At 52.0% G+C, this 22,202-nt stretch overlaps 1 protein-coding gene across 1 annotated transcript; it reads right to left on the reverse strand.

Annotated features, from left to right (window-relative positions):
* Positions 1 to 15,500: 15,500 nt before the first annotated feature.
* Positions 15,501 to 19,355, reverse strand: CCDC71 (coiled-coil domain containing 71). Its single transcript, XM_003818376.5, has 2 exons — positions 19,232 to 19,355; positions 15,501 to 17,226 (listed from the first exon to the last, which is right to left on the reverse strand). The coding sequence occupies exon 2, from the start codon at positions 17,172 to 17,174 to the stop codon at positions 15,771 to 15,773; it is 1,404 nt and encodes a 467-aa protein (XP_003818424.3). The 5' UTR covers positions 17,175 to 17,226; positions 19,232 to 19,355; the 3' UTR covers positions 15,501 to 15,770.
* Positions 19,356 to 22,202: the final 2,847 nt, after the last annotated feature.

The following is a 22,202-nucleotide window of genomic DNA, read 5'->3' on the forward strand; positions in this document are numbered from 1 at the left end:
GAGGTCAGGAGTTCAAGACCAGCCTGGCCAATGTGGTGAGACCCTCTCTCTACTAAAAACACAAAAATAAAATAAAATAAAATAAAACAAAACTAGCCAGACAAGGTGGCCGGCACCTGTGATCCCAGCTACTAAGGAGGCTGAGGCAAGAGAATCGCTTGAACCTGGGAGGCAGAGGTTGCAGTGAGTCAACATTGCGCCACTGTACTCCAACCTGGGTGACAAGAGCAAAACTCCATCTCAAAAAATAAAATAAAATAAAATAAAATAGGCCAGGCGTGGTGGCTCACGCCTGTAATCCCAGCACTTTGGGAAGCCGAGGCGGGCGGACCATGAGGTCAGGAGATCGAGACCATCCTGGCTAACACGATGAAACCCCATCTCTACTAAAAATACAAAAAAATTAGCCAAGCATGGTGGCGGGCGCCTGTAGTCCCAGCTACTACTCAGGAGGCTGAGGCAGGAGAATGGCGTGAACCCAGGAAGCGGAGCTTGCAGTGAGCCAAGATTGCGCCACTGCACTCCAGCCTTGGCAACAGAGTGAGACTCCATCTCAAAAAAATTAAAATAAATAAAATAAAATTTATGTCTCTGAGCCAGGCGCAGTGGCTCACACCTATAATCCCACCATTTTGGGAGGCCAGGGCGGTCAGATCACCTGAGGTCAGGAGTTCGTGACCAGCCTGGCCAATATGGTGAAACTCCAACTCTACTAAAAATACAAAAATTAGCCGGGTAGCCGGGTGCGGTGGCTCACGCCTGTAATCCCAGCATTTTGGGAGGCCGAGTTGGGTGTATCACAAGGTCAGGAGATTGAGACCATCCTGGCTAACATGGTGAAACCCCACCTCTACTAAAAAAAAAAAAAAAAAAAAAATTAGCCAGGTACGGTAGCATGCGCCTGTAGTCCCAGCTACTCAGGAGGCTGAGGCAGGAGAATCGCTAGAACCTGGGAGGCAGAGGTTGCAGTGAGCAGAGATCACATCACTGCACTCCAGCCTGGGCAACAAGAGAGAAACTCCATCTCAAAAAATAAATAAATATATAAAAATTTTTAAAAAAGGCCAGGCGCAGTGGCTCACACCTGTAATCCTAGCACTTTGGGAAGCCGAGGCAGGCGGATCACGAGGTCAGGAGATCGAGACCATCCTGGCTAACATGGTGAAACCCCGTCTCTACTAAAAATACAAAAAATTAGCCAGGCATGGTGGCGGGCGCCTGTAGTCCCAGCCACTCGGGAGGCTGAGGCAGGAGAATGGCGTGAACCCAGGAGGCGGAGCTTGCAGTAAGCCGAGATAGCACCACTGCACTCAGGCCTGGGCAAAAGAGTAAGACTCCGTCTCAAAAAAAAAAAAAAAAAAAAAAAAATTAGCCGGGTGTGGCAGTGGGCACCTGTAATCCCAGCTACTCAGGAAGCTGAGGCAGAACTGCTTGAACCTGGGAGGCGGAGGTTGCAGTGAGCTAAGATTGCTCCATTGCACTCCAGCCTGGGTGACAAGAACGAGACTCCCTCTCAAAAAAAAATAAAAAATAAAAAAATTATGTCTCTGCCAGATGTAGGATGGAGCCCCTAGGACATCACTGAATGCAGATGGATGAAGCTTCCCTCAGTCCTCCACACTCCCTCTTGGTCTGCCATAGCCTGTGTCGTGGAGTACCAGCATGTTCCTGGATCAAAGCAGAAAGTCTGTATAGAACCACAACCCTGCAGTGAATGGGGAGAGGAGAAGAGGTGAGGTGATGCTGCAATGATCATGTGGTCCCAGAGATGCCTCCATGCTTCCTTCCTTCCTTCTTTCCTTCCTTCCTTCCTTCGTTCCTTCCTTCCTTCCTCCCTCCTTTCTTTCCTTTTTCTTCTTCTTTTTTTTTTTTTTTTTGATGGAGGCTCGCTCTGTCGTCCAGTCTGGAGTGCAGTGGCGCGATCTCGGCTCAGTCCCACCTCAGCCTCCCGAGTAGCTGGGAGTACAGGTGCGTGCCACCACGCCAGGCTAATTTTTGTATTTTTAGTAGAGATGGGGTTTCAGCCGGGTGCGGTGGTTCATGCCTGTAATCCCAGCACTTTGGGAGGCTGAGGCGGGACAATCACAATGTCAAGAGATCGAGACCATCCTGGCCAACATAGTGAAACCCCGTCTCTACTAAAAATACAAAAATTAGCTGGGCATGGTGGTACGCGCCTGTAGTCCCAGCTACTTGGTAGGCTGAGGCAGGAGAATCGCTTGAACCCAGGAAGTGGAGGTTGCAATGAGCCGAGATCGTGCCATTGCACTCCAGCCTGGTGACAGAGTGAGACTCCGTCTCAAAGTCTCAAAAAAAAAAAAAAAAAGCCACACGCTGTGGCTCACACCTGTAATCCCAGCACTTTGGGAGGCTGAGGCAGGCAGATCACCTGATGATGAGAGTTGGAGACCAACCTGACCAACAGGGAGAAACCCCATCTCTACTAAAAATACAAAATTAGCTGGGCGTGGTGGCACATACCTGTAATCCCAGCTACTCAGGAGGCTAACGCAGGAGAACTGCTTGAACCCGGGAGGCGGAGGTTGCGGTGAGCTGAGATCCCACCATTGCACTCCAGCCTGGGCAACAAGAGAGAAACTCTATCTCAAAAAAAAAAAAAAAAAGCCGGGCGCGGTGGCTCACGCCTGTAATCCCAGCACTTTGGGAGGCCGAGGCAGGCAGATCACGAGGTCAGGAGATCGAGACCATCCTGGCCAACATGGTGAAACCCCGTCTCTACTAAAAATACAAAAAATTAGCCGGGCGTGGTGGCGGGCACCTGTAATCCCAGCTACTGGGGAGGCTGAGGCAGGAGAATTGCTTGAACCCAGGATGCGGAGGTTGCAGTGAGCCAAGATCGTGCCATTGCACTCCAGCCTGGGCAAAAAGAGGGAAACTCTGTCTCAAAGAGAAAAAAAAAAAAAGAAACGGGGTTTCACCATGTTGGCCAGGCTGGTATGGAACTTCTGACCTCAGGTGATCCACCTACCTTGTCCTCCCAAAGTGCTGAGATTACAGGCATGAGCCACTGTGCCCAGCTGGGATGCCTCATTTCTATTGTGCACTTAGTGAGCCCAACTTAGTGAGCCCAACATTTCATCATGAATGGAAAAAGACCAACTTCTTAAATCCTGCTTTATTGTTAAACTAAGTACCTGTTTTGCTTGTTTTACGACATGATGATATGCCATACTGACGGTTTGGTGTGTTTCAAATGTGTGAGCAGCATAATGGGGTCCTGGTATTGGGAGTGACAGGGTTGGGGGTCACAGGGTCTTGCCTAGCTGTGTGCACGAAGCAGGGCCACCTGAAACAGCTGCTCTGAGGGCAGCAGATGGGCACAGTGGGTGCTGCTGGGCAGGAATTGGGCACAGACACTAATGCCTGACAGTCTTCAGGTTCCTGGGGTTAGGGGTCAGCAGTCACAGAGCCACTCCTATCCATCCCTACCACCACCCATCCACACTCCTGACATCCACACCACTGACCTAGGTTTCATAAAGCAGGACAATGTCATACTACAGGGCATGAGGCACCAATGGGCACCAGGAGAGAAGGGCAACCCTCACCGACCACATGGGCAAAGTCAAGCCAGTCCAAAATACAGGACCAGCTGCCCATGCAGGGGAAAGGGCTTTTCTGGGGCCTGCATGTGAGACACAGACTTCCCATTCCAGGACCTACGACCCTCAGGGCTTAGACTCCCATTCCCTCAAGAACCCAAGGATCTGTATTCCCAGGCCCTTATCCCTCTTAAGATCCTAGTGACCTGTGACTTCATCTTGTTCCCCAGACTCCTCACTTTGGGCAGCTGGTGCCTGTAATGGTCTTGCCAGACAGGGTGGAGGGCACATCAAGGGTCATGCTATCATCCAGGTGTGGTGGCTCATGCCTGTAATCCCAGCACTTTGGAAGGCCAAGGTGGGCAGATCATCTGAGGTCAGGAGCTTGAGACCAGCCTGGCCAACAAGGTGAAACCCCGTATCTACTAAAAATACAAAAACTAGTCACGTGTGGTGGCAGGCGCCTGTAATCCCAGTGATTTGGGAGGCTGAGGCAGGAAAATAGCTTGAACCCAGGAGGCACAGGTTGCAATGAGCCAAGATCATGCCATTGCACTCCAACCTGGACAACAAGAGTGAAATTCCATCTCAAAACAAACAAACAAAACAAAACAAAAAACAGCGTGATGCTATCTCTGAAGTCGGGGCTGAAGCCAGTCAGAGGCAGTCCCTGGGGCTTCTGTACAGTGGAAAGGAGCAGGCCAGGGGGCTCCCTCGAAGGAAGTGGGAGTCCTAGTCCTTTCCCATACTGTCCTGGGAATAATATGGCCTCTGTCCAAGACACTGAACTTTTGACCATGCTGACACCCATACCTGGATTTCCAAGTCTTTCCAACCCTGCTCAGCCTCTTCCTCCAAATAGTTATCTAGACGTTCACTTCTTCCAGTGAGCCCCAGTGTCTGAGCTTTGATTTCTTTCTGCTTCTGACCCTCCTGATACTTATACTTGCTGGAGAACCTGGCCAAGCCTGGCTTCAGCTGTGGCCAAGGGCAGCACAGAAATACCCAGATTAGACCAGGCGCCGTGTGGCACGCCTATAATCCCAGCACTTTGAGAGGCCAAGGTGGGCGGATCACCTGAGGTCAGAAGTTCAAGACCAGCCTAGCCAATATGGTGAAACTTCGTCTCTACTAAAAATACAAAAATTCGCCAGGTGTGGTGGTGCATGCTTGTAATCTCAGCTACTCGGGAGACTGAGGCAGGAGAATCGCTTGAACCCGGGAGGCGGAGGTTGCAGTGAGCTGAGTTTGTGTCACTGCATGCCACCCTGCCTGGGCGACACAGCAAGATGCTGTCTCAAATTAAAAAAAAGAGAAAAAAAAAGAAAAAGAAATACCCAGATTAGTGCTCATGGCAGTGGCAGCCACAGAGGTGGGGGTGGGATATGCAGAGACTCACCACTGCAGAATACCTGAGGGAGCACAGAGGTGAGGAGGGGTCAGGGTGAAGTCTTGATTCTTGCCATTTGACCATGAATTCCAGGCCCCGCCCTGTACCTGTTACTGTAGCATCTGCAAAGTTAAAGTCACAGGGCCAGCAGCCTGGGTGGGGGCGGGGTCACTGCCCAGACTCTAGAACTCAGGCTGTAGGAGACTGTAGTTGGGTTGGGGAAGGCAAGAAGATCTGGACAGGAAGAGGAGGGGAGGGGCCTGATAAGTCTTATATTGGGTCTGCCTATGGTGGGAAAAGGGGTGAGAAAGGGCCTGAATGTTCCTCTGACTGCATCTGAAAGTGAGAGAGAAGATCATGGTGCACTCCTGAGTAACTTCACAGAGAGACATAAGAAGGAGATGAGGACACAACCAGGGTTAAATAAAAGTTAAGCCAAGAGGCCGGGCACAGTGGCGCACGCCTGTAATCCTAGTGCTTTGGGAGGTTAAGGTGGGTGGATCACGAGGTCAGGAGTTCAAGACCAGCCTGGCCAAGATGGTGAAACCCCGTCTCTACTTAAAAAAAAAAAAAAAAAAATTAGCCGGGCGTGGTGGCGGGTGCCTGTAATCCCAGCTACTCGAGAGGCTGAGGCAGGAGAATCACTTGAACCCAGGAGGCAGAGGTTGCAGTGAGCTGAGACTGCGCCACTGCACTCCAGCCTGGGTGACAGAGTGAGACTCCATCTCAAAAAAAAAAAAAAAAAAAAGTTAAGCAAAGAGTTTGTAACATTCGAGGCAAAGAGAGGATGGAGTTATTCCTTGGGCTAAGTCTTCCTCTAAACAAGTTTGCTGGAAACAAAACAAAACAAAACAAAACAAAACAAAAAAACACCTTTGGCCAGGTGTGGTGGCTCACACGAGTAATCCCAGCACTTTGGGAGACCAAGGCGGGCAGATCATTTGAGGTCAGGAGTTGGAGACCAGAGTGGCTGACATGGTAAAACCTCGCCTCTACTAAAAATACAAAAATTAGCCAGGTGTGGTGGTGTGTGCCTGTAATTCCAGCTACACAGGAGGCTAAGGCATGAGAATCGCTTGAACTCGGGAGGCGGAGGTTGCAGCGAGCCGAGGTTGCACCACTGCACTCCAGCCTGGGTGACAGAGCAAGACAAGACTCTGTCTCAAAAACAAAAACAAAGACAAAAGCCTTTAAATCCAGTGTATAATACAAGTTTAATCAATTTCCCTTTTGTTTCCGAAACTCCCACTTGAGGGCATATACAGGTTCAGCTAGCCAAAGTGATGCTGACCCTGGTGACCAAGTCAGTGAGCGGCACCCACCCAAGTACAAGGCTCAGTCCACAGTCATGATAACTATAGCCTTATACTCATTATAAGGCTATAGCTCCAAGAAGCTCAGTGCCAAAGATCAAGGTTAAATCAGAAGGTGGGCCAAGCCTCACCAGACAATGGCTACAGTCCTGCCCAGAGACAAAGCATTTGCAGTGACAGGTACCACTGGAGGGATAACAGACATGAGTACCAGGGACCTGACCCCTGGGGTCACACCTGCAGGCGAAGGCTTAGGGCTCTCAGCTTGCTAATGGAACTGCAGTGGGGTGGGTAGGTGCGTGTGTTATCAGGGCAGTAACTGGGGGCAGAGCCAGGAGGACATGGAGGCGGGGGCCCACCCTGAGTGTCACTCACACTGGCAGCTCTGAGGTTGGGTGGAGCTCAGGCCATAGTGACCAGGCCAGGAGTCACAGTGCTGACCCCATACACACACTTTGCAGCAACACTGCCCAGAGAGGAGGCCATGGATCTCATTCATGTGAGCATCACACAAATCCCCTTCCAGACACCCACAGGGTCACAGTCACAGGCTAGATCAGAGGTCAGAGGTTAAGGATGGAATTAGGTCAGAGGTCACCATGGAGCTGAAGGATAAGAGTCAGTGTTGGGATTAGGGGTTGAAGGACTCATGTCTGCAGGACCAAGGGGAACAGGGACCCTCTCAGGGATGACAGTAGAAGAAGGGTCAGCAGAACTCACAGTGGCGCCCAGCTGTGTTGTGCTGACACACATCACACACGCCTCCACTCACATAACCAGACACACAGCTGTGTCAAAGTGACAACTGTAGACATGCCCATGGCACTCACATTCTGAGGCAGAACCAGAAAGGTAGATAGGGGGTGGGCGGACCTGTGGCAGGTATGGCCAGGCAGAGTAGAGCATGGCATTCATCCCAGCAGGCATGGGGGTGCCCAGGTTCTGCTGCATGTCATGGATGATCCTGGTGCAGGTCTTGGCAGCGCTCACAGTGTGCACCGACTGGTGGCGACAGATGCAAAGCCCATGTACCTGATAGGGAGGAGGGCAAGGCAGGCCTGCTCTGGAGTCCCAGCTTGCCCACCCCACCAGCAACAGAATGCCCCTCCCATTGTCCTCACCACATTGGCTGGGGTTCCAGGTGCAGACCTGCACTTAGAGGTGTGCCCAAGGCACAGGCAACTGCCTTTGGCTACAAGCTCATAGAAGGCATAGTAGTAGAAGGGGTGTCCCTTGAGGCCTCCCAGGGGCCTGTCACCCAGGGTGTGCAGTTTGGAGAAGTTTACACAGAGGTTAGTCACATGCAGGAGCTCTGGAGACACAGATGGTCAGACCTTGGGTGCCTTGGTCCTCACTTTCTATGACTAGGGAGGAGGGAAAGGAATGGGGGAGTCTTTCCCCTCTCCAGATCCTTGTATCCACTCCTCCTGCCCTCATGCTATGGGGTTCTGTCATCCCTGCTTCCCTGGGAATGCTGTCTTAAGATGACCACAGCCTTCCCCATGGTGATAATTCCACTTCTGTAGTGAGGATCCCCTTTCTCCAAACCTGATTTTCCTCCTGAACTGAGACCTGCACATCCCACTACTTCCTGGACACCCCACCATGGTATCATTAGGTATCTGAAACCTGCTTCCCTAATGCAGTAAAGGATTCTGCTTGCCATCCCATAGTCCAAACTAAAAATCTACTATCATTCAGCTAAACCACATAGGTACTACAATCGTGCACCCATCAGATTACAATGGAGAGGAAAAATTCATATTGTCTAGTGACATGGTGGCTGTCATAATGTTGTATGTAGCACAATACGTTACTCACGTTTGTGATGATACTGTGTAAACAAACCTACTGCATTGCTAGTCATATAAAAGTACAGCACATACAATTATGTACAGTAGGCTGGGCACAGTGGCTCACAGCTGTAATCCTAGCACTTTGGGAGACCAAGGCAGGTGGATCACCTGAGGTCAGGAGTTCAAGACTAGCCTAGCCAACATGGCGAAACCCCGTCTCTACTAAACAAATACAAAAAATCAGCCAGGCATGGTGGCGGGTGCCTGTAATCCCAGCTACTCCGGAGGCTGAGGCAGGGGAATCACTTGAACCTGGGGGACGGAGGTTGCAGTGAGCCAAGATCATGCCACTACACTCCAGCCTGGGCGACAGAGTGAGACCCTGTCTCAAAAAAAAAAAAATTATGTTCAGTATATAATACTTCATGATAATAAATGACTACTACTTGTTTATGCATTTACTATGCCATACTTTTTATCATTATTTTAGAGTGTGTGTCTTCTAGTTTTTTTTTTTTTAATCTTTTTAAAAACATTTTTCAGATGGAGTGTAGCTCCATCACCCAGGCTGGAGTGCAGAGGGGCGATCTCAGCTCACTGCAACCTCCACCTCCCAGGTTCAAGTGATTCTCGTGCTTCAATCTCCCGAGTAGCTGGGATTACAGGTGTGCACCACCACGCCTGGCTAATTTTTATATTTTTAGTAGAGACGGGATTTCGCCATGTTGGCCAGGTTGAACTCATGACCTCAGGTGATCCGCCCGCTCGGCCTCCTAAAGTGCTAGGATTACAGGTGTCAGCCACTGTGCCCGGCCAATGTTTATTTTTTTTTTAGAGAAAAGTTCTATGTTGCCCAGGCTGGACTGGGATTCCCAGACTCAAGCAATCCTCCCATCTCAGCCTCTTGAGTAGCTGAGACTACAAGCATGTACCACTATGCCCAGCTTTCCTTCTACTTTTTAAAAAAAGTAATTGTAAAACATGGTCGAGCACTGTAGCTCACGCCTATAATTCCAGAACTTTGGGAGCCAAGGTGGGCACTAGCTTGAGCTCAGGAATTCAAGACCAGCCTGGACAACATGGTGAAACCCTGTCTCCACAAAAAAATACAAAAATTAGGCTGGGCACGGTGGCTTATGCCTGTAATCCCAGCATTTTGGGAGGCTAAGGCGGGTGGATCACGAGGTCAGGAGATCGAGACCATCCCGGCTAATATGGTGAAACCCCGTCTCTACTGAAAATACAAAAAATTAGCCAGGCATGGTAGCCGGTGCCTGTAGTCCCAGCTACTTGGGAGGTTGAGGCAGGAGAATGGCGTGAACCCAGGAGGCAGAGCTTGCAGTGAGCCGAGATCACGCCACTGCACTCCAGCCTGGGCAACAGAGCGAGACTCCATCTCAAAAAAAAAAAAAAAAGCCCAGGCACGGTGGCTCACGCCTGTAATCCCAGCACTCTGGGAGGCTGAGGCAGGCAGATCGCCTGAGGTCAGGAGTTCGAGACCAGCCTGGCCAACACAGTGAAACTCCGTCTCTACTAAAAATACAAAAAATTTGCTGGGCGTGGTGGTGGGTGCCTGTAATCCCAGCTACTCAGGAGGCTGAAGCAGGAGAATTGCTTGAACCTGGGAGGCAGAGGTTGGAGAGAGCCAAGATTGCGCCATTGCACTCCACCCTGGGCAACAAGAGCAAAACTCCATCTCAAAAAAGAAAAAAAGAAAAAAACTTAGCCAGGCATGGTGGCACAGGCCTGTGGTCCCAGCTACTCGGGAGGCTGAGGTGGGAGGATCACTTGAGCCTGGGAGGCAGAGGCTGCAGTGGGCAGAGATGGTGCCACTGCACCCCAGCCTGGGCAACCTAGTGAGACCCTGTCTCAAAAAACAATTAATTGTAAAACAGTCTCAGGCAGGTCCTTCAGGAGGTATCCAGAAGAAGGCATTGTTACCATAGATGACAGCTCCGTGCATATTACTGCCCCTAAAGATCTTTTTCAGTGGGTCAAGATCTGGAGGTGGAAGACAGTGATATTGATAATCCTCACCCTATGTAGGCCTAGGCTAATGTGTATGTTTGTGTCTTAGTTTTTATTTTATTTTATTTTTTTTTGAGATGGAGTCTTGCTCTGTCACCCAGGCTGGAGTGCAGTGGCACTATCTTGGCTCACTGCAAGCTCCGCCTTCTGGGTTCACGCCATTCTTCTGTCTCAGCCTCCCCAGCAGCTAGGACAACAGGTGCAGGCCACCATGCCTGGCTAATTTTTTTGTATTTTTAGTAGAGATGAAGTTTCACTGTGTTAGCCAGGATGGTCTCGATCTCCTGACCTCATGATCCGCCCACCTCCGCCTCCCAAAGTGCTGGGATTACAGGAGTGAGCCACCGCGCCTGGCAGTGTCTTAGTTTTTAACAAAAAAAGTTTAAAATGTAAAAAAAAAATTTTTAACAGATAAAAGCTTATCGAATACGGATAGAAAGGAAATATTTTTGTACAGCTGTACATGTGTTTTAAGCTAAGTGTTATAAAAGCTGTAAAAAGTTAAAAGTCTGTAAAGTAAAAAAAGTTCAGAAAGCTAAGGTTACTATTGAAGAAGGAAAAAATTTGTTTTTATACATTTAGTATAGCCCGTGTACAGTGTTTATAATCTACAGTAGTGTACAGTAATGTCCTAGGCCTTCACATTCACTCACCACTCCTCACTGACTCACTCAGAGCATCCTCCAGTCCTCCAAGTGCCATTCATGGTAAGTGCCCTATACAGGTGTACCATTTATCATCTTTTATACCATGTTTTTACTGTCCCTTTTCTATGTTTAGATACACAAATACCATTGTGTTAAAACTGCCTACAGTTTTCAGTACAGTCACATGCTGTACAGGTTTGTAGCCTAGGAGTAATAGGCTATACCAGATAGTCTAGAAGTGTGGTAGGTTATACAAGTACACTCTAGATGTTTCCACAACGATGAAACTGCGTAATGACACATTTCTCAGAATGTATCCCCATCATTAAACAATGCATGGTCACAGATGGGTTATTTATCAACTGTCTTTCTGACTTGATGTCCGTTCCAAGAAGGCAGATACCTTTTCTGTCTGCTTCCCATCAAACACTGCCCAGAAGATGCCTGACAGAGTGTACAGCTCAATGGGTGCTTGTTATATGAATACATAGGTAAAGGAATGGGTCCATGGCTCCTCTCCCTGCTCCACACCTTAGGTCCATTACTAAGATACAGGAGGTCCGCTACTTCCTGTATCTTTCCTCTGCAGACCTCTCCTCTTTTCTGATCTGAGGTGAAAAACAACAGCAGCTTGCAGACCTACCATGAGGGCTCAAGGTGAGCAGCTGGTAATAACTGCAGTTAAGGGGGGCAGGGAGTGCCCAATGGGTGTAGAGAAAAAACTAGTTTGGCGTTTGTCCTGCTCTGGTACCCTCCTGGCCTGATTCTGGGCTCTCCTACTAGGAGTCTTTAACAAAGACTTCTTTACAAGGAAGGTGTTACATCCAGAGATGCCCTGGTGCCACCTAGAGGCCGCTGCAGGGACAAAGGGCAAAGGTCAGGGTCATGAATGGAGTTGGAGGAGCAATGACAGGTAGACTATGACAGGGGCAGTGATGGGGGCCCACAAAGGGAAGTGTTATGAGGGGCAGTGATAGGAGTAGAGACGGGGGACAGGTATGAGGAAATGAGGAACTATGATGGGGCCTCACAAAGGGATTCAATAATGGGGCAGAGACATTATGGAAATTGTTCCCCATGCCAGTCCCTATACACTGGGTACAAGTATGGGGAACAGTGATGGGGTATAAATGGGAGGCCACAAAAAGGACAATGATGGGGCAGGGCTGGGGAACGGCCCTGGGAGACTGAGCTTGCCTACTTGCCCTGTCCCACCGGTGCCCACTCGAGGCAGGGCCTGTTTCCCCCAGTATCTACAAGCTCTGTCCTGACACACAAAGGGTACAGGATTGCCTCTGGGGATGATTACCCTGAATCTCAGGGTTGTTTGGATCCTCTACTGGAATGGCTGGGTCCAGAACTTTGAAAATCACCTGGGAGAAAAAAGCAGGTTTGAGCATCCTATTTCACCTCAGGGCCCAACCCCCCTTTCCCTGGGCCTGACCTTGCCCTCAGTGGAAGGCTTGATGTCTGAGTAATGCTGGTCACAGACGAGGTCACTGACTCTGTGGCTAGGGGTAGGAGGGATCCCAAGAAAGAGGCTTGGGCAGTTGTGAACAAAGTATCTGTACATGTGCCAGGAGCGGCATGGTCCACTGAGTGCTCAAGGAGCACAGCTGCTAGGTGGAATGTCTGGGGAGTCACTAGGGACAAGCATCACTGGTGGCCATCAAATAGGGAAGCACAGGGTCAGCACTTGCTAAGCAAGCCTTCAGGCTGGGGCACTGGGGCACTGGGAAAGTCTTGAGGTGGGTGAAGTAGAAGGCACCCTCTAGGTCCAGCTAGATAGTGATGTTTTTTCTTTTTTTTTTGAGATGGAGTCTTGTTCTGTTGCCCAGGCTGGAGTGCAGTGGCGCGATCTCGGCTCACTGCAACCTCCACCTCCCAGGTTCAAGCGATTCTCCTGCCTCAGCCTCCCAAGTAGCTGGGACTACAGGTAAGTGCCAGCACCCCTGGCTAATTTTTTATATTTTTCTTTTTTGAGACAGAGTCTCGCTCTGTCGCCCAGGCTGGAGTGCAGTGGCGCAATCTTGGCTCACTGCAAGCTCCGCAGCCCGGGTTCACGCCATCCTCCTGCCTCAGCCTCCTGAGTAGCTGGGACTGCAGGCGCACGCCGCCATGCCTGGCTAATTTTTTGCATTTTTAGTAGAGACAGAGTTTCACCGTGTTAGCCAGGATGGTCTCGACCTCCTGACCTTGTAATCCACCCACCTCGGCCTCCCAAAGTGCTGGGATTACAGGTGTGAGCCACCACACCCGGACAATTTTTTGTATTTTTAGTAGAGACAGGGTTTCACCATGTTAGCCAGGTTGGTCTCGATCTCCTGACCTCGTGATCCACCCGCCTCGGCCTCCCAAAGTGCTGGGATTACAGGCATGAGCGACTGTGCCTGGCCTTGATGGTAACTTTTTTTTTTTTGAGATGGAGTCTTGCTCTGTCGCCCAGGCTGGAGTGCAGTGGTGTCATCTCAGCTCACTGCAAGCTCTGTCTCCCGGGTTCACGCCATTCTCCTGCCTCAGCCTCCTGAGTAGCTGGGACTACAGGCGACTGCCACCACGCCCAGCTAATTTTTTGTATTTTTAGTAGAGACAGGGTTTCACCATGTTAGCCAGGGTGGTCTCGATCTCCTGACCTGGTGATCCGCCCGCCTCAGCCTCCCAAAGTGCTGGGATTATAGGCATGAGCCATTGCACCCGGCTGATGGTGACATTTTCAACACCTGCAGCCATAGGGCTAGTGAGTGACTAGGCCCTGACCCCATACCTCCACACATGGGCACACTGCACCCTCACCACTCTCTGCCTACCAGGTCTTGTTGCCACCATGGCCACTCTGGGAGATCATGTTTTTAATGTCATGGCCTCCCTGGTCGCAAGAGTCACAGGGGCAATTCTGAGTCTTGGGTTAGGACTCAAGGAAACTGACTAGAGAGGTTAATGATCAGATCTCTACTCCAAAATTTCACAGCACATGCCTCTAGCTCCCAGCAATGACCCAGACCCCCAACAGGGCTGAACCAGCCCAGGACACCCAAAGAAACCAGCCTCCAGAGCCCTCACCTGTAGGTGACTGCCAATGAAGTAGGGCTCAGGGCCTACTGGATGAAGTTCGAAGGCTCTGGCTCTGGCCCCAGCCAACAACCAGGATGCTGATGCAGCCAGATCGGGAAAGGATATCTGGCACTCCTTGGGAAACTGTTCTAGGAGCCTGGACTAGGAGGGACAGCATCTGACTAGAGATCCTAGGAATACCCACCCCCCTCCACCCCACCCCACAGGGAACCTTGATTTCTTTTTTTCTTTTCTTTTTTTTTTTTGAGACAGAGTCTCACTCTGTCGCCCAGCCTGGAGTGCAGTGGCGAGATCTTGGCTCACTGCAAACTCTGCTTCCCAGGTTCAAGTGATCTTCCAGCCTCAACCTCCCAAGTAGCTGGGACTTTAGGTGTGTGCCACCACACCTGGCTGTTTTGTATTTTTAGTAGAGATGGGGTTTCACCATGTTGGCCAGGCTGGTCTCAAACTCCTGACCTCAACTGACCCACCTGCCTTGGACTCCCAAAGTGCTGGGATTACAGGCGTGAGCCCCAAGCTGGGCTGCCCTTGAGGAGCTGAGTGTGGCTCTCAGGTCATTCCCCATATTCACATCATGAATGAAAGAGTTGTCAGAGGCAAGTAGCATGTAAGGTAGTGGGGCGACAGCACAGCTGGGAGCAAGGTCCCAGAGCTTGGGAAACCAAGGGAGGACGCACCGAGGGGAAGCATGCCACAAGATGCAGAAGGGGCAGGAGGGCACCAAGAAGCACAGAGCTTCTCCACAGGTCCACCACCCAGGGCAGCTGGCAGCTTGTGGGGCCCAGACAAACCCAGAAACAGAAAACATCTGATTCTCACTGAAATGATGCCCCTACCCCAGGGACGGGGAATGTGTGCCCCTCCCTGCCAACCCCAGGCACTGCCATTCAGCCTGGGCAGCCAGTGATGGACTACAGATGGGCAGGACAGTTACCTCCTTCAGGTCCCAGGGCCCAGCCCCCTCTCTAAAGCAGGAAGGGTGACAATGTATTTTAACATATGGACCATGTTGGAGGGCATGATGAGGCTGGACCTGGGAGTAGAGAGAGCACTTAAGATTCATACAGAAAGCACTGCTGATGAGGCAGTCATGGAAAACCTCACCCAACCAAGGAGAAAATTATTTGGTCACTGAGGGCAAGCTCTGTGGTCCTGACTCAACCACCAGTACCTTGCCACCAATCGAAGTTGAGGATAGTTACTCTGCCACGAGAGCAGAGTGGGGAGAAGCACCTCAACCCCTTTGGGCCTGGACCCACACCAGAAAAGCCCAGGCTAAGCCCCAAGATTTTAACCAGGCTGTCTGTTTGGTCCCTAGGGAAGTACCACAAAGGCTCCATTCCAGGACCTAAAAACCCACTAGCTGCAAGGTTCCCCATGGAACCTACTGTCCTGTATGGGGCCTACTGTCCTGAATGGGGCCTGTCTGGATCACAAACCAGAGTAGCCTCAAAGGGAAGTGTCTTACTTCACAGTGGCTCTGCTTCTGCATTCAGGGGATGCCTCTCAGACAACCACAGAAGCCAATTTCCCCTCATCTCTCCAAAGGGGCCCAGGAGCTGCCTCCTCCCACAACCCCCAGAAATAGGCAGGCCTATTTCTGGGACCACTTTCCCTATATCTTCAAGCTGGCCTGCCAGCAGCCACACACACACAGAAGACCATGGAGGGTGGGCAGGGAGACTGGAAGGTGGAAAGGTATAAAACGTGATAGATGGAACAGTAGACATACAACTTGAATAACAAGTCACAGTACATCGCGCCATGAAAACACCCCTCCCGCCCACCCACCCCACCGTACCCCACCCCCTCTGGTTTCTGAAAGGAGGCTGGTGGTCACCAGGGCCCTAGAGAGGCACCCGGAGTCCTCAAGATTGTGGAGTCCACGGACATAGCACACTGTGCCACTAGCCACACAGACAGCTGGGCTTAGTTTCCCCAAACATTGCCATGTGAAGGAATCAGACTGCTGAATATGGCAGCAATGGCTGGAGCCGTATTACAGGTGACAGGTTCACGCGGAGGATCCGCTGAGCCCGCTGCCGCATCTCATCATCCGAGGACCGCCTATCTACCTTTATGGCACGGAACTTCAGCAGCTTTGCTGTTCCAGGCCCTAGCCATGCCTTAGGAGATCGGGGCCCAAGCCGTGTTCTCTTCTTGGGAGGAAGATCTTTTGCCTCCTCAGCCCTTTTCCTCTTCTGCCCAACAGTCTCAGGGCGGTTTTTCTGGCCCTTCCTTGTAGTTCTGGCCTTAGCAGACCCCTTTGGCCTGCCTCTGCCCCTGGGCTGGGTCCGAGCCACCTTGGCCTTGGCCCGTACTGCCTTGGCTTTAGCCTTGGCCTTGGCCTGTGCTGCCATGACTTTGGCCTTGGCCTTGACCTGTGCTGCCTTAGCTTTGGCCTTAGCCTTGACCTGTGCTGCCTTGGCCTTGGCCCGGGCCTTAGCAGCCTTGGCCTGTGTTCGAGCCACCTTGGCTTGGGCACGAGCAGCTTTGGCCAGTGTTCGAGCTACCTTGGCCTGGGCTGTTTTGGTGCCCAGGGCAGAGCCCCCTTTCATTTGCCGGACACTGGGGGACCCAGTGGCTCTGTTGGTTTTGCTCTGGTGCCCAGAGCCTCGTCGGGGTCCAGCCCCAGGGCCTTTGCGAGTCAGACACTTGGGGCCCTTGCTTGTGGTTTTTCTGGGAGCTTTGGGCCGAGGGTTCCCCGGACCCTTCCCTGAACTTTTCCGCAGTTTCAGAGGAGAGTCTGCAAGTGAGAGCTGCAGTGACTGTGCCTTGTGCTTGGCACCCAAGCAGGGCATGGGAGTCTTAAGTGGAACCAGGGCCTCAAGGACAACAGAGAGCCGCATGGCAGGGTAGACACCTGGATAAAGGTGGGTGGGGAAGCCCACTGCTGCACCCCGGGCATGGCTGGCACTTGATTGCTTCAGAGAGCTCAGCAGCAGGTTGGTGGTAGCATGCTTGGCAAGGGCTGGTGTGGATGCTTTGGCCAGTCTGCCAGATAGCGGCATGGGAAGCAGTGTGGCCCGACCTGCAGGCAACCGCATGGCAGTTCGGGGAGCACTGGCTGGAGGTGATGTGGCAGTTGGGTTAGGGGCACGAGCTTGTAGTTTCGTCTGGCTTGGGGGATTAGCTGTGCATGAACTATAGCCATAGACATCACCACTGCGCAGGATGGTAGGTTGGAAGCCATCATCTCGCAGGCCCTGCAGGAAGGCCACAAGCTGGGCCTCTGTGGCACTGAGATCCTGGCTCATTGGGTTAAAAACAAGCAGCGCCTCTTCCAGGGCCTTCTTCCCTGCCGTGGAGATGCGCGACCAGGAGTGCACAGCTTTTTCCTCCACATGCTGAACCACCACACTCATGGCATTAGGCACTGCAGATCTGCCTGGGTATCCGCAAACCAGCGCTTGGCACCTCCAAGACAAGAGGAAAAGAGTCAATAAGAATGGCACTAAGACAAGGGGCCAGAACACATAGACAGGTCAATCAGTGCCCCAATCTCCATGACACTGAGGAATCTGGCCAGAGTGAGACACTTCCTGGTCTAAAACCCTGGCCTCCTGACCCTCTACCATGCTGGGGTGGGAGGAGAGGGTAAGGGTCAGGGAGTTTCTTCAAGATACATGCTCAGAAATACCTCAGAGCCATCCAACCTACTGCCGGGTCCCTGAAAAGATTTGAGCCTGGTTCATTTTAATTCAACTCTGTATTTTCTGAAGCCAGAAACCTAGAATTACTCAGCTCTGGGAATACAGGCAATATCCCTGTCCTCAAGGAACCTAGGTTAGAAGGCCAGAAAAAGACACCGTTAAGATTCTTGGGAGTGAATGCTGGCACTCAGCTCAGTTTGCCAATGGGTCAGGAAAGGATTCCTGGGAGAGACAACACCTAGCTAGGATATGAGTGATGAATGAAAAAGGATTAGATGGAAATGGAACAAAAAGGGGAATAGCTAATGCAATGGCTCCAAAGTGAGAAAGGGTTAAGGCATACTTGGTGTGGGATCTGGGATCTAGGTGAAAAAACAGGCGAGGATAGAGCAACAAAGAACCCTGAATGTTAGCCAAAGGGCCCAGACTTACACCCACTGTCCATGCCCATCTGTTTCTCCAGCTGCTGCTGTTCATGTGTGGAGCTGGAGTGGGGTGGGGGAATCTCCCTGCCCACCAGAAGTTCTGTTTTCAGTCTCTAGACAGGGTACTCAGCAACCCATTTTCTAGCTCCAGAGGCATGGAGACCTAATCAAGAGTCGGACTTTTCTTCAACAGAAACTAAAAAGCTGATGAGTAGCAGGTGCCAATGACATCTCTCTAGGCAACCAGGCAGACCAGGGACCAGGAAGCCAGACCAAGATCCCAAAGTTTAAGGACAATGGGAGCCAAAGGCTGCAAGTAGGATGGTGAGTCAAGGGGACATTAGCGGTATGAACTGTCCTACCTAAGACTTGGAGGGCCACAGACCTCAGTACAGCCCAGATGGAGGTGACTGAGAACACCTAACTAGTCCCAGACTTCTTTAAAGAAGCTGTGGACATCAATCATAACTAACATCTAATACCCAACCCAACACTGAGGGCTCCCAGAAGCAAGAGGCAGCTCCCCAGCTGCACCAGAGCATTAAAAGATCAGCCAGGATCAGGCAGGTCCCTCGGGCCATGAGGCCCGTCTGTGTAGTTTCTTCCCACCGCTCTAATGCAGCAGATGAAGTCTTCAGAATACCCTGGAGGAAATGCCCTAGGGCTCTTTGTTTGGAAACATTCTTGGATCCTCAGGTGTCTTGGGCACTTCCCCTCCCCAGAGACAGTTCTCCAAGCACAATCCTTGCACATGACTTTAGTTCTTTATTACTGTTTTTTGAGGGGATGTAGTTCCCAGAGCTGTGAACTGTAGAAGAGAGAGGGATCTATTTCCCACCCTCACACGCGCCCCAGCGCAAATATTTGGGGTGACCTGGGGGCTCTTCCACCCAGGTTAGGCTGGGCTCTTGGGAGGGGTTTTCTGGGCTTTCGAGAAGCCTCGGAAACAGAGGATCCTGCCCGGCCTCCGACTTCCCTTCACACGTGCCCCCGGGGGAGGCAGGAGAAGTTGACGGAAGATAGGGCCTGAGAGAGGCGCCATACAGGCAGACCGGGGGAGGGGGCAGATCGGGGCCCTCAGGCTGGGAATGCACGTCCTTAGGGCCCAAGCCGTGAGGCGGGGGTCACTGAGGCAGCGAAATGTACAGGGTGAACGGTGCTAGCCCTACCGGGACCGCACAGCCCCAGGGTGGGGTCGCTGGGCGCGGGGTGGGGGTGGGGTGGGGGTCTCGGCCAGGCCGGCGGAGGACGCGGGTCCGGGAAGAGTTGGCCGCTTGCCCGTCCGCCCTGCCGCCTCGCGGGCCGCCCCTCCGCGGCGCGGCTAGGCCCGCGGCTCCAACCTACCGGCGCCGCCGCGGGGACCCAAGACGCGCCTCTGCGCCGCCTCCGCTGCTCCAACATGGCCGCCCGCTGCGCGCCGGAAGTGCACTGCGTTTCCGCTTCCGGGACCCAGCCCGCCCTACCGACCCTTGACCCCTGAGACCCCATTTCCCCACAAAGTCTGGGGGCGGAGCAGATTGGGTACCAAGGAGGACTGCCTGGAGGTGGTGGCCGCGGTGACCGCTCCAAACCCGTTCGGCCCTGTGCAGAAGTCTGAAGAACAAAGGTGCCCTCTGACGCAGCCCCAGGCAAGGACTCACTAGAGCCCGGCCAAGACTGGATTAGGGGTCATCTGACACCTTTTCTGAGGGGAGCTAGTGGTGCATTGACATCTGGGAGGGGCTCCTGACAAGGTTCAGGCCATCTTCCACCCTCTGATCTATCTTTAGCCACTGACAATGCCCATTTCAGTCCCAGACACCTGACCAGAGGGTGAAAGAGGAGTGCCTCCTGACAGGGAGTCTCAGGTGATCTCCTTTGTTTTGCAGTAAGGGTATCTTCTCCGAGGACAGCAGGCCTTCCTCTCTTCCTGAGAATAGGGCCTGTGGCACATGGCATGAAAGGCTGGTGTGCACGTGATCACAAGTGGTGCACGCAAGCCCAAGCGCACATGGAGTCTGGGGGCTCCAGTATACCACTGTGGGCCTGAGTATACTTGCTCAGGCAGGTGGGGGCAGGTATAGTCACTGGCCCAGCCTCAGCCCCTCAATGGAAGGAAGTCCTGCTTCCAGTCTTAACACTGCCCAGAACCCCTTTCCTTTTGCCTAGGAGTCTGGGACCTCAATCTTTTTATCCATGCTCTTGGGCTAGTACGGGGTGGTAGTTATAGGACACAGGTCAAAATCAACCCTAGGGGTCTGTGACTTCAGTGAGAGGTCAGAGTGGTCTCCACAGCTCTGACCAAAGGTCCCATTAGTCAGAGGTTTGCAAGCCCAGGTTGGGAACCATCCTGGGAGCCCTGGTTTCATGGATGAGGTAGTGGGGGCATTTGCACTAGGGTCAGAGCCTGAGCCAGGAGGCAGAAATATTGCCACAACTCTTGGACCCTGACCCTTGCAGTGGTGCCTTATTTGGTAGTTGGGGTCAGGTGGAAGCCTATTGGCAATCACAGGAGGGTGGCGGGATGCTTCATTTAGGGACTGGGTACTAGCCCTTTTTCCTGCCCTTTTTCCAACCAGGATCCTCTGGTTGCTCTGTATTTTCCCTGCTTATACAGAGGGGTCCAGGCACTCCTAAAGACAAGTGCCTAGTCCACCCAGCATTGCCATAGGCCTCATCTGGTGCCTCTTAGCTTCCCAGGGCCTCAGCATTAATGGGGAGGTCCTCGCTGCTTTTAAGTGTAGCCAAGGTATCTAGCAGGAACTGCAAAATCTCCTGTTCCTCTGGGGTCAGTGCTTCTAGCCTTTTTTTCCTGGTGGAGAGAAAGCAAGAGTAGGGTCCCAAGGGCCAGGATCTCATGGGGTGCAGTCAGGAAGCCCCACCTTGGTGCCCCCAGTCCCCAGCTGTGGGTGAGTCCAGTCTCTGGCCGTCCATGGTTGAAGATTGACTGTTCACTTATTCAGGACCGATTCAACCAGTTACCTTCTGCAGCTTCTCCAAAGCCGGCAGTGTTGGCCTCCTGTGTGCAGGTGGGCCATGGCTGTGCAAACAGAAACCCCTTCCATGGAGAGCCAGAGCCCATCCTCCAGGGATAGCACCAGTACAATTATATCCAGACCCCTCTCTGGTGATGTTCAGCTCAGAAGTTAGGGCAAATGGAAAACCAGGAAGGGTAGGTCCATCCTCCGGCTGTGCTGTGTCCCTTCCAGACATGAGAACTGGGGAAATGATAGAGATTAGGGATAAGGATCATGGGGGTACCTAGCTCCCTTTGGGGGTGGTAGGGCCGAACTTTTTGCCTCCTGGTGCCCAGTATGCCCTAGATGGAACTCTTTGGGAGCACTCATCAGAGTGTAGTCTGACTTGACCTGGACTCTAGTGGCTGCTGAGCCTACAGGCACAACTGGGACCAGACAGGATGAGATGGGAGAGAACACAGGGTGATCCCAGGACCCAATCTTTGCTTTCCATTTGGCATCTTATATGGTTCTTTTTTTCCTTCTTCTTCTTTTTTTTTTTTTTTTTTTTTTTTTTTGAGACAGTCTCCTTTGTTGCCCAGGCTGGAGTGCTGTGGTGTGATCTCAGCTCATTGCAACCTCTGCCTCCCAGGTTCAAGCAATTCTCCTACCTCAGCCTCCAGAGTAGCTGGGACTACAGGCACCTGCCATCACACCTGGCTAATTTTTGTATTTTTAGTAGAGGTGGGGTTTCACCATGTTGGCCAGGCTGGTCTCAAGCTCCTGACCTCAAATGACCCACCCACCTTGGCCTCCCAAAGTGCTGGGATTACAGGTGTGAGCCACTGCGCCTGGCCAATTTTTTGTATTTTTAGTCAAGCCGGGGTTTCACCATGTTGGCCAGGCTGGTCTTGAACTCCTGACCTCAGGTGATCCACCCACCTCAGCCTCCCAAAGTGCTAGTATTACACGTGTGAGCCACCTGCCCCTCCAGCCTTATATGGTTCTCAGTGGATCCTGGACCCACCTCTATCTGAGCAGAGAGATGTGATGGAGCTTTAGATGTGAATGAAGGCAGTGGCCTGGGAGGGACTGCCCCAAGAGGAAATATGTGTGCCAGGGAGAAAAGCCAGGGTTGAATCTTGAGGAGCCAATTCCTGGTGATGGAGAAGAAGCAGAGCCTGCAAAAGATTCTAGGCCAGGCACGGTGACTCATGCCTGTAATTCCAGCACTTTGGGAGGCCAAGGCGGGCGGATCCCGCAGTCAAGAGATGGAGACCATCCTGGCCAACATGGTGAAACCCCATGTCTACTAAAAATACAAAAAATTAGCTGGGCATGGTGGCACGTGCCTGTAGTCCCAGCTACTCGGGAGGCTG

The sequence above is a fragment of the Pan paniscus genome, chromosome 2 (assembly GCF_029289425.2).
Source record: "Pan paniscus chromosome 2, NHGRI_mPanPan1-v2.0_pri, whole genome shotgun sequence".
In the NCBI taxonomy this organism is placed as follows: Eukaryota; Metazoa; Chordata; class Mammalia; order Primates; family Hominidae; genus Pan; species Pan paniscus.

Coding starts and splice junctions, on each gene's coding strand:
- CCDC71 (XM_003818376.5), bottom strand. CDS start 17,174: ATGAGTGTGGTGGTTCAGCATGTGGAGGAAAAAGCTGTGCACTCCTGG.